This window comes from Aethalodelphis obliquidens, unplaced genomic scaffold, assembly GCF_003676395.1.
Source record: "Aethalodelphis obliquidens isolate GAN/ISIS:26980383/991018 unplaced genomic scaffold, ASM367639v1 scaffold31, whole genome shotgun sequence".
Taxonomy (NCBI): domain Eukaryota; kingdom Metazoa; phylum Chordata; class Mammalia; order Artiodactyla; family Delphinidae; genus Aethalodelphis; species Aethalodelphis obliquidens.
The window spans coordinates 8,520,657-8,537,750 of record NW_020837975.1 but is presented as its reverse complement, the minus strand read 5'-3'; the positions used below and the strand labels follow the sequence as shown (position 1 = coordinate 8,537,750).

The 17,094-nt window shown below is 47.6% G+C and overlaps 1 protein-coding gene across 2 annotated transcripts in view; it reads right to left on the bottom strand.

The window, feature by feature from the left end:
- Positions 1-17,094, bottom strand: part of PNPLA1 (patatin like domain 1, omega-hydroxyceramide transacylase) — a 43,816-nt gene that overhangs the window by 2,924 nt on the left and 23,798 nt on the right. For both annotated transcript variants that reach the window (XM_027126741.1, XM_027126742.1), the window contains exons 2-6: positions 15,875-16,107; positions 14,297-14,362; positions 13,142-13,351; positions 12,217-12,277; positions 5,169-5,738 (exon numbers count right to left, since the gene is read on the bottom strand). In XM_027126741.1, the coding sequence (XP_026982542.1) occupies positions 5,169-5,738; positions 12,217-12,277; positions 13,142-13,351; positions 14,297-14,362; positions 15,875-16,107 (1,140 nt within the window). The remainder of the gene's footprint in view (positions 1-5,168; positions 5,739-12,216; positions 12,278-13,141; positions 13,352-14,296; positions 14,363-15,874; positions 16,108-17,094) is intronic.

Sequence of the window (17,094 nt, the reverse complement as noted above, 5' to 3'; positions counted from 1 at the left end):
ACACAGGACTAGCCTGTGGATGTGACAATGTCTCTTGTGATTGTAGTTTTGGAACAGACCTTTCCTCTTCCTGGACCACTCCTACCTCTCTATGCCTAATATTTTTAAGCCTTTTTTCCCTGCCCACTAACCTTGTATTTGAATTCAAAGCAAGGAATTGCTTAAAATCAATTGGTAAATTGCCCCCAAGCAGTTTCATAACCTGTTCTATAAAGGAGCACCGCACACAGGATGTGTGACCCACTGACAACAGTGTTTTCCACAGCTTATGAATGTTGTTTTGTTTGTTTTTTATCACAGCCTGCTTCTTTATAAAGCACCTTGACTCCTAGAAGGTTATCAACCAAGGTAGCTCTGGCTGAACTGCACAGTTCCCAATGCTCTGATGTATGGGAAGAGGCCTGGCTCTGGAATCAAAGACCCGAGTCTGGACCTGGCTTCCAGAGGGCACTCCTAGCTTCAGGGAAGCTTCCCCACACCCATGGCAGACCTGCCTACATCCTCATGACCAAACCTGACCCTGAGCTTCTAGAGACAGACTCAAAGTTCAGGGAAGTTTTGGGGATGGAGGCCAAGGAACAGAGTGAGACTAATCCCAGGCAGCAGTGATCCTACAAACCCCAGAAACCACCAACTGCCCTCTGGGTCCTACACCCTTGCTGTCCATCCTTTAATCCAGAAAGTGGCACGTAGATCTGCCCTACTTCCTGCAGAAGCTCTGAATTTCCTCCCCACCATACTGCTTCCTACCACCTACCAAGTACCTACTTGCCCAGATTTTGCAGTGGGCCTATGGCTGCCAGGGTGAGCCTCTGACCCTCATCTACCTGATACATCCCTGTGCCTACCCAGGGACTCCTACCCAGGACTGGATGTCTCATAGAAAGAGTTAGAAATGTTTCCAACCAATTAAGGCTTGAAGCAAATTAAATAGCAAGGTCTGTTCCATTCAGAGAATACTTCAATAATCCTGTGAAATAACTGTAGATGATACCTGGCTTGATTTGGGTTTGAGGCTGGCATTTTGAATTTGTGAGTGTGTATGTATATATGCATGTGCCTTTAAAAACAATTTTATGGTTCAGTAAAAAAATTAAGACTTGGTTTATATGGGGCTCACAGTTTGGCAAATTAGTTGGTTTTACTCTTGTCTTTGGTCTAAAGTTCAACTTTGGGGTAAATTCTTGAAAGTTTGGGATCAAGTTGAATTCATCTTTGATATCCCCAGAACCCAGAAGAGTGCTTGGCACTTAGTAGGTGCTCAGTGAAGGTTGACTGATTAAATCAACAACAGTCTAGTATAGTCAAAAGCTATATAAGGAGCAGACCTACATTGGTCAGGACCGTTAGCTGTAGTTTGGCAACAGTCAGGAACGCTACCTGTTGAGTCACATGAGCACCCACCTGTTTGTTTGTTTGTTTAATATTTATTTGGCTGCGTCAGGTCTTAGTTGCAGCACGCGGGATCTTTGTTGAGGCATGTGGGATCTTTCGTTTCTGTGTGTGGGCTTCTCTCTAGTTGTGCCTCAGGCCCTGTTCTCTGCAACTGTGGCCATAGAAAAACTCAGCCACTTGCCAGAGCTACCCCAAGGCAGGAAGGGATGAGGTTGGGGGGCAGAAATACCCTTGATTCACCCTCTGATCTCCTGCTGCTGCATTCCACTGGCTAACCCCACTGGCATTCAGTCAGCAAAGGAGTCTGGGTATTGCGGTTCCCAGAGAGGAAAAAACAAACAAACAAAACAAACAAACAAGAAACAGCTCCCCAGGCCCTCTCCCAGTCACTGCAAAGACAATAATGGAGTACATGTTAAGCAACCCAGCAACCCAGACAGTTGGTGCGCATTATGAAAAAAAGATTTTCTGGGGACAATCTACAACATAGGAATATTAGCCCTCTTTTTTTTTTTTTTATTTTTTTAATTTTTTTTGCGGTATATGGGCCTCTCACTGTTGTGGCCTCTCCTGCTGCGGAGCACAGCCGCTCGCCGGCATGTGGGATCTTCCCGGACCGGGGCACGAACCCGTGTCCCCTGCATCGGCAGGCGGACTCTCAACCACTGCGCCACCAGGGAAGCCCTAGCCCTCTTTTTATGCTGATAGAAAATAATTTGGATTAAGGGAAATTTTTGGTAGAGTCTCTTAACTTATACTGTGCAGGATCCACCAAAGGCTAGAATGTAACATGCCTGCCAGCTCTTTTGAACAGAGACAATCAACAGAGGGTCAGATACGAGGAGGGGTACACACTCTCCCACTGCATTTAGAGAAGGTACATTCCCCAGTGTGCACAGCAGGGACTGGGGGGAATGACACTGTCAGTATGAATAGGCTCATATCCCACACGTTGCCTTCACTGAGGAAGAGAGAAGAGGGAGTGGTGGTTTGCGAACGGTAAGGGGATGGACTGAAATCACATCCAGAAAAGGAACCCAGTGCTCCTTGGGCAGCTAAAGAGATGGAAAATATCACTTAGCTGGGCCCTCTCCCCTGACCAAAGGAAAGAACATGTTCCCAATTGAGGAGACACTTACATTGCATAAGGCTTGCTCATGGTTTCCTTCACATTCGCCAGAGGCACAGTGTGTTTGGAATTTGAAGAAGCACAGGGAGCTGCAGCCAAAAATGAAAATATAGGAGACATGAGTGAGATGGGGTTGGGGAGGAGTACTTAGTCATTTTTGATATAACAGTAGGAAGTAAGTGAAATGTTCAGAAACAGTAAACAACTTTTACTCTCAAATTCTCGTATTTGGGACCAGAATCATGTTGTTGGATTTGACTGAGATCCAGGGCAGTGACATCTGCAGAAGGTCTGAAGCTAACCCTTGATATAATATTATCAGCAATTCCCTCATAAAAAGCAGCCAGTTGTGTCAGGGAAAGTTTTCAAGAAAATCCCCCACAGGGGTCTAAACCTTCTAGCATCTGCTTTATGTAATGCTTTTGTCTTTTTTGCTGGAATAGGAAATACAAATAGTTTCATGACCATTGTTCTTAAGTAAGCTCCCTTTTCTTTTGTTTTTTGTTTTTTTTTTTGGCTTGCGGGATCTTAGTTCCCCAACCAGGGATTGAACCTGGGCCCACAGCAGTGAAAGCCTGCATGCTAACCAGCAGACCACCAGGGAATTCCCTTAAGTAAGCTCTTTGCATGTTTCTGATGAGTAGGGGGATATATAACACATGAATATTAATATGCAATTATGTAATACATGTAAATAAAAATAATATAGCATAAATTAATAACTTCCTCTTCTGAACTTCTTTCATTTGGGGGACCTGCTGGATATCCCTCACTCTCCCAAATCTATTTGTGGCTCCTTTGTTTATGGATTTTCCTGGGACTTTCTGCAGCACCTGCCGCCCCCAACAACAACATGGCCACTGCCAAACGACTGCTAACGTGAACCCCTGGGGCTCCACTCTAACCAGTTCCTACAGGTGGCCTAGGGTGTCACTGCTGAGACCAGCTGGAGGCTCCAACAGGATTGCCTCAGCCTCAGCACTACCGACGCTAAGGGCCGGGCAATTCTTTGTTATAGGGGTTGAGCATTGTAGGATGTTTAAGAGCGTCCCTGGCCTCTCCCAACTAGACGTTACCCACTTGGTGACAACCAAAAATGTCTCCAGATGTTGCCAAATGTCTCCTGGGGGGTCATACGGCCTGCAGTCGCGAACCACTGGGCTATCCATACCCTCTGTCCACCCCCAATATGAGTGAGGAATGCCAGCTCTGGGTCCAGGAGTTCTCAGGCCCCTGAAGATGGCTGCCTTTAAGCACAGGTGCGATTACATAAAATAAATGCATTTCATGTAACAGGGAAGAAGATAGCAGGTGAAAGACTTTGAACAACTTTCTGACTCTTAATGTTCTGATAGTTTTGTCTCATTGTTAAAAGAATCAAAGTGAACCTATTCAAAAAAAAAAAAAGAAAGAACGAAAAGAAAAGAAAAACAAAAAAAAAGACAAAGTGAACCTATTCCAGAGAAAGGGGGGGGTCACCCCTGACTCAGGGCAGATCCACAAAGAAGGCAACCTTGCTAATCTGTGCTACTGTTCATCGTAATAACTATGGAAGCTTGGCTGGTGGACCATGAGGACCCTACAACCTGGCTTCGGTCCATCATTTGGGCCCCTCTCCCTTGGTCCCCACACAGACCACCCACAGTGGCCAAACAGGCATCCTCTTCATCCTGAATGTACCTTGCACTTCCCTTCTCTGCACCTGAGCCTCTGGAATAAACAAAATCTCAAATGTTCTTTCTACTCTGTCAGATCCCACAGACCACAATTGTCAAAATCTTGCCCATTTCAAATCACCTGTCACCTCCAAGAAGCCTTTCTTATCTCCCCAGAGAGATGTGATCTTATTCTCTATTAATACCCTCAACACAGTTTTTGTTAGTTATATAGTACTTAAGAATTCCTTTTGCGTTTTTGAGGTTGGTATCCATGCCATTCCCTCTGCAAAGAGCAGTTCATCTTTGCAGCCCCCAGAGGGGTGCTTCACCTGTAGTAAAGAACCAGTTTTTTAAAATACTATTTACAATCCATAATGGACTAGCGCTTTTGTGAAATACAATATAAATGAATTAGTAGGAAAATGACCAAGCTCTTGGATGTCATAGCTCTACTGTATTGCTATAAACATTTCTAAATGCTTGCTCTCACTTTCTGTACTCATTTCATTGTGAACTAGTAACAAATAATTCAGGGACTGGCACTGGTCCACAGACCCCTTCTTGAGTAGCATTGCCCTGGCACAGCAGCTTTCACAATAAAAAATCTACTAGAACAGCCGCTCTCAAATGTGGAGGGCTTGTTAAAAAAATGCAGACAGCTGGTCCCACCCCTAGAATTTGTGGTTTAGTAGGTATGTGGTAGGGCCTGAGAATTTTCATTTCTAACAAGTTCTCAGGTGGTGCTATTGCTGCTAGTTGGGGAGCACACTTTGAGAATCACTGGACTAAAGAAGAAAAAAAACAAATGTCAAGTACACTGCCCTCTCGTGGTGGTCTGTCCTCATAGCAAGTAGAGCCGCTAAAGTTACGGGCTAGCTTCACCAATGCATCCCTCTAAAGCAAATGTTAACAGCAACCATGTCGTTACACACTTGCCAACGGGCTCCAGACATGAGGAAGCTGTGAGAAGCCAGAAGGGTCCATACCTTGGGGCTGTTCTGGGCCCAGTTCCTCCACAGGTGGCTGTGCAGGTGATGCTGAAGAAGAACACTGGGGCAATGTTGGAGATGTGCCCACAGCGGAAGGCCCCAGGGACGTCCTGGATGACATAGATGACTGGGGGGGTGGGGATCTGGGTGGTGATCCAGTCAGTTGTACCTGCTGTGATGGTGATACGGGTGACAGCCCAGGTGTTGAGCTGGGGAGGAAGTGCACAGCTGGGAGTGATACAGGTGGCAAGTCAGTTGGAGAATGTGATGTTGATGAGGCCAGTGGCGATGCAGGTGGTGAAACAGGTGACGCCACAGGCCACTCACATGTGGATTCAGGTGTCTGCACAGGTGGGGACAGAGGTGGATCACGGCCACCTTTTCTTTCCCCTTTGGGAGCCCATTGTGTGTGAAGTTGTCTGGATTCTTCTGGACTGGCCCGCTCTGTTTGGAGGCTTGGTTGACAGTGTTCAGGGCACTCATTGCCAAGGGCGAGTTCTATCTGGCAGTACACTTCTACCCAGGGGAAAATCACTCTCTTGGAAGGAGAATTAAGGTAAGCAGCATCTAGGAAAAACAATAGCATGGGGTCACAGGTGGCATTACTAACCCCTGGCATCAGCATAGTATTTGCAAAAAATGGTTTCCCAAATTATTCTCATAAACAAGATTAGCGCTTTTCATTGTTTTTGTTCTGTTTTTGCTGTGCTGCACAACTTGCAGGATCTCAGTTCCCCAATTAGGGATTGAACCCCAGCAGCGAAAGCCTAGAATTCTACCCACTAGGCCACCAGAGACTCCTGGATTAGTGCTTTTCAATGGCCTTTCTTTACTTACTTGAATTTGTATTGACTATCTGATTGTGTTTTTGTTTTTTGGTTTTTGGGTTTTTTTGCGGTACACGGGCCTCTCACTTTTATGGCCTCTCCCGTTGCAGAGCACAGGCTCCGGACGCGCAGGCCCAGCGGCCATGGCTCACGGGCCCAGCCGCTCCACGACATGTGGGATCTTCCTGGACCGGGGCACGAACCCATGTCCTCTGCATCAGCAGGCGGACTCTCAACCACTGCGCCACCAGGGAAGCCTTCTGATTCTGTTTTGATCCACTTATTCAATGGATACTTATTGAGCAGCTAATATGTGCCAGGCATTATACCAGGCACTGAGGAGTTGAAGGAGACAAAAATAGGCCTCTTGGAGCTTACAGTCTAGCCTGGGAGCAGGTACTAACCACGCCAATAACCTCAAGTTTTAACCAAGACAAGTGCTAGGAAGTGAAGAATGTGGTACTAGGAGAGACGGGAGCAGGGAGGGCTTCCCAGAGGGAGTGACGTTTGAGCTGAGACGTGACAGGGGAGGGGTCCAGGGGGTGGTCAGGGTGGGATGAGGAGGAGCATTCCAGGCAGAGCGAACAGCACACACAAGGGTCACAGGTTCGGGAGAGCAGCAGGAAGCCAAGGCCCTGCGAGGTCAGTGTAGGTGGAACAGGGGTGGGCATACTTGTGATTGGACATGGGCCTGAGGAGACCACAGGGGCCAGACCATGCAAGGGCTTACAGGCGGCATCAAAGACCCTTGGTTTGGGCTTCCCTGGTGGCGCAGTGGTTGGGAGTCCGCCTGCCGATGCAGGGGACGCGGGTTCGTGCCCCGGTCTGGGAAGATCACACATGCCGCGGAGTGGCTGGGCCCGTGAGCCATGGCCTCTGAGCCTGCAAGTCCGGAGCCTGTGCTCCGCAGCGGGAGAGGAGAAAAAAAAACTTCTCCTTTTCAGAAGACACTGTTAAGGAGTTGAAAAGAGAAATCACAGACTGGGGGAAAATATTATTTGCAAATCATATTTCTGATAAAGGGCATTTATCTAGAATACATAAAAGCTCTTAATAAGAAAACAAATAATTCCATTTTTTAAATGGGCAAAAGATGGGAATTCCCTGGCAGTCCAGTGGTTAGCACTCTATGCTTTCATTGCTGAGGGACCAGGTTCTATCCTTGGTTGGGGAACTAAGATCCCACAAGCTCCCATAAGCTGTGTGCAGTGCAGCCAAAAAAAATAAAAATAAAAATAAATGGGCAAAAGAGTCAATTGAAAGGGCTCCCGATGGCCAAAGGTGGGACACTTAGAGTAAGAAAATAAATAAAGTAGGACTGAGTAATAACCCACAGAATAAAATAAGTATCAACGAGTCCATACTAATATAAACAAATGATTGAATAGGTAAACAAATGATTGAATAGGCAGAGAAAGAGACACATCTCTCATGATGAAGAAATCCCAATAATTTCTGTAGATACTTGGCCCTTAAGGAAGTGGAGAATAACTCCCTACTTCTTAGTGACTTCCTTCCAAAGAGCACAGTATGGAAAGGAAGAGTAGATTTACAGTGGAAAAACCCGACAAACACCACCTCACAGCATGTACCCTTGATACAATGTGATGAGAATGGCACTTTGCCTCTGTGGTCCTTCCCCCGCAAACCCACAACCCCAGTCTAATCATGAGAAAAACACCAAGCAAATCCCAACCGAGGGACATTCTACAGACTACCTGGCCAGTAGGTCATTAAAAACAAGGAGATTCTGAGCAACTGTGACAGACAAGAGGAGCCTAAGGAGACAGCACAACTAAATGTGATGAGGGATCCTGGGTCAGAAGAAGGACATTAGGTAAAAACTAAGGCAATCTGAATAAAGTATGGACTTTAGTTCGTAACGATTTATCAACATTGGTTCACTAATTGTAAACAATATACCATACTATGCACCAAATGACGTGTGTACCATGCTATAACATCTAACAAGTGTGAGATCTAAAACAATAGGGAAACCTAGATGTGGGGTCTATGGAAACTCTCTGTACTATTTTCACAGTTTTTCTGTAAATCTAAAATGATTCTAAAAAATAAAGCATATTCAAGGTCTAGGGGAAAATAGGCAAAAGAGTTGAACAGACACTTCACCAAAGAATATATTTGAACAACTAATAAGCCAAGGAAAAGATGCTCAGCATCATTAGTCATTAGGGAAATGCAAATTAAAACCACAATAAGATACTACCACATACCTATTAGAATGGTTAATATTAAAAAGACTGACCATACCAAGTGTTGGTGAGAATGTGGGGAAGCTGGAATTCTCATTCACTGTTGGGAATGTAAAATGGTACAACCACTCTAGAAAACAATTTGGTAACTTCTTAAAAAGTTAGACATACATTCTGGGTATGTTTCTCAGTCCGTACATATCCAAAAGTATTGAAAATAGGATCTCGAAGAGATATCTGCACACCCATGTTCATTGCAGTATTATTCTCAATAGCCAAGAGGTGGAAGCAACCCAAATGTCCACTGACGAATGAATAGATAAAGAAAATCTGCTCTACATGCACGATGGAATACTATTTAGCCTTAAGGAAGGAAATCCCGTCAGATGTTACAACATGCATGAATCTTGAGGACGTTATACATGAAATAAACCAGTCACAAAAAGACAAATACTGTTATGATTCCACTTACATGAGGTACCTAAAGTATTCAAACTCATAGAAATAGAATGGTGGTTGCCAGGGTCTAGGGGGTGGCGGAAAAGGAGAGTTGGTTAATGGGTATAGAGTTTCATTTTTGCAAGATGGAAAAGTTCAGGAGATTGGTTGCACACCAGTGTATGTTTAACACTACTGAATTGTACACTTAAAATGGCTAAGATGGTAACTTTTATATTATGTGTGTTTTACTACAATTAAATACATTACATTTTATATTAAAATATTATATGTTATACATATATTTGTAGACATATACACATTACATATTAAACATGCATCCACCATATGATCGGGTCATTCCATTCCTGGGTATTTACCCAAGAGAAATGAAAGAATTTGTCCATACAGAAATTCATGCATGAATGTACATAGCAGCTTTATTCATAACAGCCCCAAATTGGATACAACTAAAATGCCCATTAACAGGTGAATGGATAAATGAACTGTGGTATATTCATTCATACAGTGGATTGGAACGCAAAAAGGAATGAACTATTTATACCATGCAATGACATGGGTGAATCTCAGAATAATTATGCTGAGTGAAAGAATGCAGACAAAAAAGAGTTCATACTATAAGAGTTCATCTATCAAAAACTCTAAAAATGCAAATTAATCTATAATGACAGAAAGACATCAGGGTTTGCTTGGGGATGGTGGGATGAGGGAAGGTGGGAGGGATCCCAAAGGGGCATGAGGAAACTTCAGGCATGATGGATTGTTCCCTATCTTGATTGTGGTGCTGGTTTCGCAGGTGTGTGTGTCTGTGTCTGTGTCAAAACTCACCCAATTGTGAGTGGGAGGAAGGGAGGGAGGAAGGTCAGTTTGGTCGGGCATGGCTGGATACGGGATGGATATTTCAGACATGGCATCCTCTGAGCTCCAACCTCACCATGTACACGTGTCTGTGTGGGGAATGTGGATTTTCAAGGATGCCAGCAAGCAGTGTCCTTCCCTTTGGTAGAAGGCTGCTGTCAGGGGAGGCCAAGGGTGAAGAGGGAGGCTCACCTGGTGGCAGGAATAATTAGGTAGATGTGAACCCTTAGGAGGGAGGAGAAAGAGGATGCCAGGATGTGAGCTGAGGAGTTGAGGGTGACACCTTGCAGGTGTGGCTTCCTACCTGAGCTGACCCCCTTTCAGAAAGCAGGCAGGAGGCTGGAGCAGACTTCCGTTTTCCGTTCCCAGATGGTAGGTGGGGATTTCTCAGGCTATGTCAGTATTTCCTGCTTGCATCTGGTGCCGGGAGAAAACTCCAGGCCCACCAAACCCAAGAGGATTTAGGTGCCGGAGCTGAAACTTGCACTGAGAAAGCCACACACACATTTGCAAATTGGGAGAGGAAGCAAAAACAGCTGGCAGCCAGCACGAGTTTTTTTCTCCCTTATGAGTTGTGTCTGTTCCTACTCGGAGTGATTCCAGGGCCATTGGGGAAAACCTGCCATCCTCCATATACTGCCCCAATTCAGGAGTGGATGCCTGCAATGCTACTATTAGAGTTTCATCCTTGGGTTTAAGACTACCGTTCATACCTGTGAAAATGTCCACACCAGCTAAGGGCGGAAGCGGGGAGGGTGAGAGGGTAAGGGGTTACTGAGAAATGGGGGAGACTAGAGATGCTTAACAGCCCACTTTGTAAGTCTTCCCAGGGCTTGCACTGAGAGGAAGAGAAAGGAAAAGTTCTAGGCGAGAGACAGGTATGGAGGCAGCCAGGTAGCCAGGATGCAATCTGAGGTGTAGCGGGATTTCCTGGGGCAGGGAATTGGTGTCTGCTCCGAGATCCAAGAACCAAATCAGGGGCTCCCAAAACCTCAAGCCCTCGATATACACCATCACTGAGGAAAGAATGGAGGGGCTCCCCACCTGGGGCAGAAAGGACCACAGGCCCTAGCCAGACCCTCCTATTCCCTAAGCTCTGCAGGTGAGACCTCATCTCCACCACCCCCACCCCCTCAGGTCGTCCTCCTTTTGGACACTGGGGGCTCGGCTTCACAGCTGTCGCCTGTGAAAATGTGGAAGATGGGGCAGTTGTCAGAGGACAGTCAGGGTTAGGAGGAGTCTGTCTGCAGAGAGGTCAGAGGGGGCAGTGGACTGGATTGACCGTGGCTAGGAATAAAACTCAGAGGTAGGTTCCACCATCAGCCACCTTGTACAGATGAGAAAACAGTCCCCAGGAGATGAATTACTTGCTCAAGGTCACATAGTTGGTGTGTCAAAAACCAGGATCTAAACCCTTTTTACAGATTTGGAACTAAGACTCAGAGAGGGAGAGTGATTTCCTGGAGCTCACACAGCTTGGGGGATGGGGATCCTGGCCCAGGGCTCCTTGCCTCCAGAGCCACATTCTCTCCATCCTGTGCTCCTGCTCCCTACCCCACTAGTCGGGAGAATGGACCCAGGAGAAAGTAAAGAGTTAGGACAGCGGAGCTTAGGAAAGCAGGAAGCAATGTTTTGGCTGCACCACGCAGCATGCAGGATCTTAGCTCCTCAACCAGGGATTGAACCTGCACCCCCTGCAGTGGAAGCACGGAGTCTTAATCGCTGGACTGCCAGGGAAGTCCCAGCAGGAAGCAATTTTGAAGAAAAAAAGTGTACATATCCTATGAGAAAAACCTCATTCAACCCCTTAATCTCACTCCTTAAGTATATTTTTTAAACTACATACACAAAAAGGTCACCACAGCATTGTTTATAATAGTGAACATTTGGAAACCCAAGAATGATCAAAGTATTCTGTACAACCGTGATGGAATATTATACAGGTGCCAAAAAGCCAGTTACAAAGACCATATGGCAACATGGAAAAAAATTTATTATATAACATTAGGTAAACCCTTTGATCCAGAAATCCCCTTTTTCTGGAAATATGCTCTACGGAATTAATTCTAAATACAGAAAAGCATTTTTTCTTTCCTTTTAACAAAGATGTTTGCATGGCCTTCATGGAGTTAGTGTGTGTAGTGTATGCCTTTGGAATCTTCCTCCCACCCAGATAATACACAGAGGATACACAGGGGTGGGACCATGCTTTCCAAACCAACTTAGGGCAAGGGCTCTTCTCTCTCATTTGTTGATCAATATGTCACTCAAAAGTCTCACACAAACATAAACTAGTCACATCTAGTTCTACAGTAACAATACTGTTTCATTGGAAAGAGAATAAAATGCAAGAAAATGTAATGATATGAGAATGGAATGCTCCAGGGAGATATGAGCTATGTATTTCCTAAGCATAGTTTTTAAATTCAGAAATACATTTGTACAAAAGCCCTAGACACTGTCCCATCAGTTAACCTAAAGCCCCTTTTCCACAGTGGTCCTAATTTCTGGCCACAGTAACATCTGGACAATGAAGGCTGTCAGGTCCCTCTGCCCATTTCCAGCTCTCCTGGGTGAAGAGCACCTCCGGTTCACAAACTGGGGGGAGATGCTCCTCTATCCAGCCCTTCTACTTCCTGTCTTTGCCCCACTTTCCTCCTCTTCCTCGGGGCACCACATAGTACTTACTCAGCCGCCTCAAGTACGAAACAGCATCTTCGTACCCTCTGTAGTAATAATCGTGCAGGATCTGCAAGGAGGGGCACCAGGAAAATAACTAAGGCTGTAGCAACAGAGACACCCATAGTCCCCTCTTCCAAAGCAGTTGCTTTCATTGCTCTTAAGCTTTATATGATGAGCTTTTCAAAATGTGCCCATCCTTCAGTACCTGCTAAGAACAGCTGATCATCAGCTTCCCCTGGGCCGGAGAGGGTGCGGCCCAGAGAAGGTGCATTTGGACAGTATAAAGAGCAGCATTTAGAGACTGGGTTCAAATCCCAGTGCTGCCACTTACTGGCTGGGTGGCTGGGTGAATGTAACCTCTCACAGCCTCAGTTTCTTCACTTGTAAAATGGGAATAAAACAGTATCTATCACAGAGGATGCTGGAGGATTACACCAGATACTGCCCACAATGCCTCTTCTGTAAAAGGCCAAACAGTAAATATTTGGGGCTTCGTAGGCCACATATAGTCTCTGTCACTTCTTCTTCTTCTTGTTTTTTTTTTTTTTAAACAATGCTTTAAAAATAGAAAGTCCATTCTTAGCTCACAGGCTGTATAAAAACAAGTCCTATGCTGGATTTGGCCCCTGGGCCATAGTTTGGTGAACCCACATTGTATGTCAAAATGGGAGAGTTCAGACAACATTGCTATCGGTGGTTCTGAGATCATCTCACTTTACAGGGGAGAAAATTGAGGTTGGGAGCACTTAGGGCCCTTGTTCAAGCTCACATACCCAGCTGGCAGCAAGGCCGGGATACAGCTTTAGGAGGAAGTTTAAGGGATCGTTTGAGATGGACCGAATGGGCCTCATTGGCTCCCCCATCCCACTCCAGACCCCATCACCCTTTCCGGCTCTCCTTGCCCACCCCCCAGGTCCCTCCTGTCTCTTACCACCAGGTCTGGGGGGAACAGGGCATGGATCATCCTGGCAATGTTCTCCAGGGAGAACTGGAAAGAGCAATTGAATATGCGGAAGTCACAGATGTTGGCGGGGCAGTCCCGCGGGCAGATGTCCTGCTGACCACTGAAGGTGGAGATGGTGATGGAGTCCGTCCAGAAGGAGCAGGGCTGCATGCCCGAGAAGGCCCCGTCGATGTACCGCTGCAGGGCGGAGGGGGGAGGCAGAGTGAGAAATGCTCATCTGGGGTCATAGGTCCTCTCCCCCACTCAGGGAGAGCAAAGAAATAGGTCCCTTGGGAGAAGCTTTGACGCCAAGGTCCGGGGGCATCCATACCCTGGATGAAGCAGGAACGAATGCTTCCCTGTCACGTTACCCCTCGTGGAGTCCCTTAACAGCTGAGGGCAGGGCCGGGGAAAGGAGCTCATCCACAGGGCCTTTTGAGAAGGTGCACATGTGGTGGGTCTGAGGGGTTGTGAAACATCCCTCCTCCAGACTGCCCTGGGTCCAAGCTGCCTCCCTCTGTTGAGGTCAGACACCCTCAACACCCTCCAGAGCACCCCTGACCACCCTGTGTCCACCCTCAAGTCCCTTCCCCTCTTGAGGCTTCTGTTTCCTCAGCTGTGAACAAAGGATCACAGATACTGAGGCTCTAACCCTCTGGATGCCTGCGAATTAAATGAATGACATGCAATACGGGGGTCCATCTACTAGCTGATTCGTAATCTCTGGATCTCATTTTCTCTACACATAAAATGAGGAGAGGGCACGGGTTAAATCTTCCTATTCAGGGTGCTGTCCGTGGACCAGCAGCACTGGCGTCAGCTGAAGTTGATTAGAGGTACAGAGTCTCAGACCTACCGAATTTTCCTACTGGGGAAATCTGGCAAACCTGTGGAAGCTTGACTTGCTGGGTTCAGTAATGTGTTGGTGGGTCCAGAGAGAAGCCCAACTTAGGGGGAGAAGGTCTTCTTAAAGCCCCAGAAATCTATCTACGCTGGGAATTCTGAGTAGGAAACCACAAGGACCTTTTCAATTCTTGGTCTTCCCACTGAATTCTGAGACCATTCCTCCCAAATGTGGGTCACAGGGGCCCTGAGGCACCCCTGGATCCCAGCTCACCTGCCTTCCCACACTGAGGTACTTACCACGCCGCGGTAAGTTGGAGGAATGAGGCCACAGTACACAGGGACAAAGCAGCTGCAGTACAGGGCCTGTGGGGGAGAGGACAGGGTTGAGATGCCCAAGGCCTGGGGGCTGGGTGGGGAGGGATCACCTGCGGGCATCTGGGACACCATCAGCCTGGCCCTTCTTAAACCCAAGGTGGAGTCACTGCCCTGGGAAGTGGAGCCCCAGGTTCAGCTCCTGGCTGGATCCTTGGTAACCTACTTGGTCAGGCTGGGCCGGATGTCTCAGTTTTAAAGGGAGAGAGTGGCCTCAATGATCTGCAGGGCTCCTTCTAGCACCAAATTTCCATGAATCCAATGGGATTCAAAAACCATTAATGTGTGTCTGGCCTGGGCCTGGAATCAAAGGAGGGTGAGATGCCCACCCTTGGGAATGCTCAGAGGGGGACCAAGCAATTAGGTGACAGTACATGGGGTGACAGGTGCTGTGATGGAGGTAAGCATGGGCATCGTGGTCCCAAAGAAGAAGCACCCAACCCAGGGGTTGCAAGGCAGGCAGGTGATGAAGGAAAGTTCCCTGGCAGGAGTGACTGGAGTCTCACCAAGCAGGTGAAGTGGGGTGGGAAGGAGGGAAGGGCATCCGGCACGAGGCAGGAGGCACGGCAGGTGCAGACACAGAGGCCTGCTTTGTGTGATTTTCTCCAGTTGGCATGGGTAAGAGTGGGAGGTGGTGGGAGAGGGCTGGGGAGAGAAAAGTCTTGAAGAGCTGGGTGCTAATAAACCCAAGGGACATGAGGTAGCTGGAGGAGGTATCCATGTCCCTGCCTATTCATCCCCAACCCCCAGGGTCAAGGCCATGCCAGTGTGGGGATGTGAGGATGGGTGGCGAGGGTCTTGTATTCAGAGGAGGGGAGGGGATTGGAAATATGGGTGGAGGGTCATGCAGCTCAACTCTTGCCCTGAAAGAAAACTGGACATAACCACAGCACTCTCCAGCAATAATAAGTCATAACTAAAATGTATATTAGTGAGCTTAGAACAATGCACTGTCAGAATCCCCTTTCCTAAGTGTTAACCCGTTTAGTGATAACAGTCCTTTTTATCAAGGACCAGTGGAAGGGAGGGGGCGGAGGGAAGCTGTTCCCACAAACTGGGAGTAATTTAGTGGGGAAACACTGAAGTCCAGGCCCTAGAGGAGCCATGGGACCTCTGTTGGTAATACAAATGGGCCTCTGAGAAGCTGCAGGATTAGAGCAGAGGGCAAGACAGAGGCAAAAGGAGGCAGACTCTGAGTGCTGAAATGTAGGATGGTGAGCAAGTCTGATTAGTTTTTGGCTTCTCTGTGTCCATCTTGTCTAACAGCGTGCCTGACACAGAGAGATAGATGCCAGGAGGGTGAAGGGAGGGAAAAACTAGGGGGGCAGAAAGCAGAAGGAAGGAAGTGAGGCAGACAAGTGGATCATCCCAGAGGCCCGTCAAGAGAAGCAGGGCCAGCCTCTCCTTTCCTGTCCCAACTCCCTGGGCTCTGCCCCCACTCCCTGGCCCCGCCCTTATTCCTAGCCCCGCCCCCTCCCTTATTCCCAGGTCCCGCCCCCTTGCCTCCATGAGCTCTTCCTTGGATGTATATTCTGAAACCACAACACTCTCTCCATCCGTGAACCGGGTGAGGCTCACGTGGAGCTTCCCCGTGGCGACCTTGTAGGAGTCCTCAGGCAGGACCCGGTACAGAAACTGCCTCATCATCTGCACCACCTTACAGGACGGGGACAAGGGCCCCAAGAAGGATTTCTTCACCTCGGCCACACCCACACTGAGGACTCGGAGGTACTCATCTGTGGAGGAAGCAGAGAGGAGTGGGAGCTCAGCGGCCCCCGTGGCAAAAAGAGGTCAAGGGCGATTTCGCCATCTCATCCTGCATCCAACAAATGGGGAAACCTGTAATTCTGACGCAGGGAAGGTCTCAGGCATCAACCTGTCATTCTGCACACAAGGAAAGCAAGGCACGGAGGAATGTAGTCACTGGCTCCAGAGAGCCCACAGCTAGTCAGGCGTCCTGACTCCTTCCTGTTGAGGGCAGAGGACCACTTTTCTACCCCAGATAGCTTTCCCTATCACCATGCCTGAAGTCCACCACCAGACTGCATTCTTTCGAGTCTTAGAGGCTTTTGGCCCCATATGAGATTCCCATTAAATATGGCTGAAAGCCTTCACCAAGTGACACCCTGGGATGCTTGCTTAGTGCTGGCAAAGTCTGTGGGGCTGCTGACCTTGAGGCAGGGGAATTACAGGGAGTGGTGAACTTGGTCTTGAAGCCATTGCATCATCTTCCTTTTATGGCCCCTGGTACAGGCCTGAGAGGGAGAAGGCCCTAAATTACAGACCCAAGGCTGTGCTGCAGGGGTTCCCAGGAGGGCGAGGTGAACCTTCTGTCTCCTTCTGAGAGGAGCACAGCCTGGGCACATGAGGGCCTACACGTGCCAGATGGGGCTTGGAGGGCAGATGCGTTGTCCAGGGGCTGGCAGAGGAAGGTGTAACCCACCTGCCCCCCACATTCCCCAGAATTCTACCAGGGAAGTTAGAGTTGTAAGCTTAGTAAGAAGTGCTATCACAGCAATACTGTGAGGTAGGTATTTCTATCCTCATCTTACTGATCAGGAAACTAAGGTTCTGAGAGCTAATATAAGTTGCCCAAGGTCAACCATCTAGTAAGTGTACAAAGTGGGATTTTAACCTAGAGTGTGTGACCCCGGAACCCATACTCCTTCTGTTACAGTAAGCTAAAAGCTTTCAGAGCTGGGACTGTACCTGCCTCTGGCCAA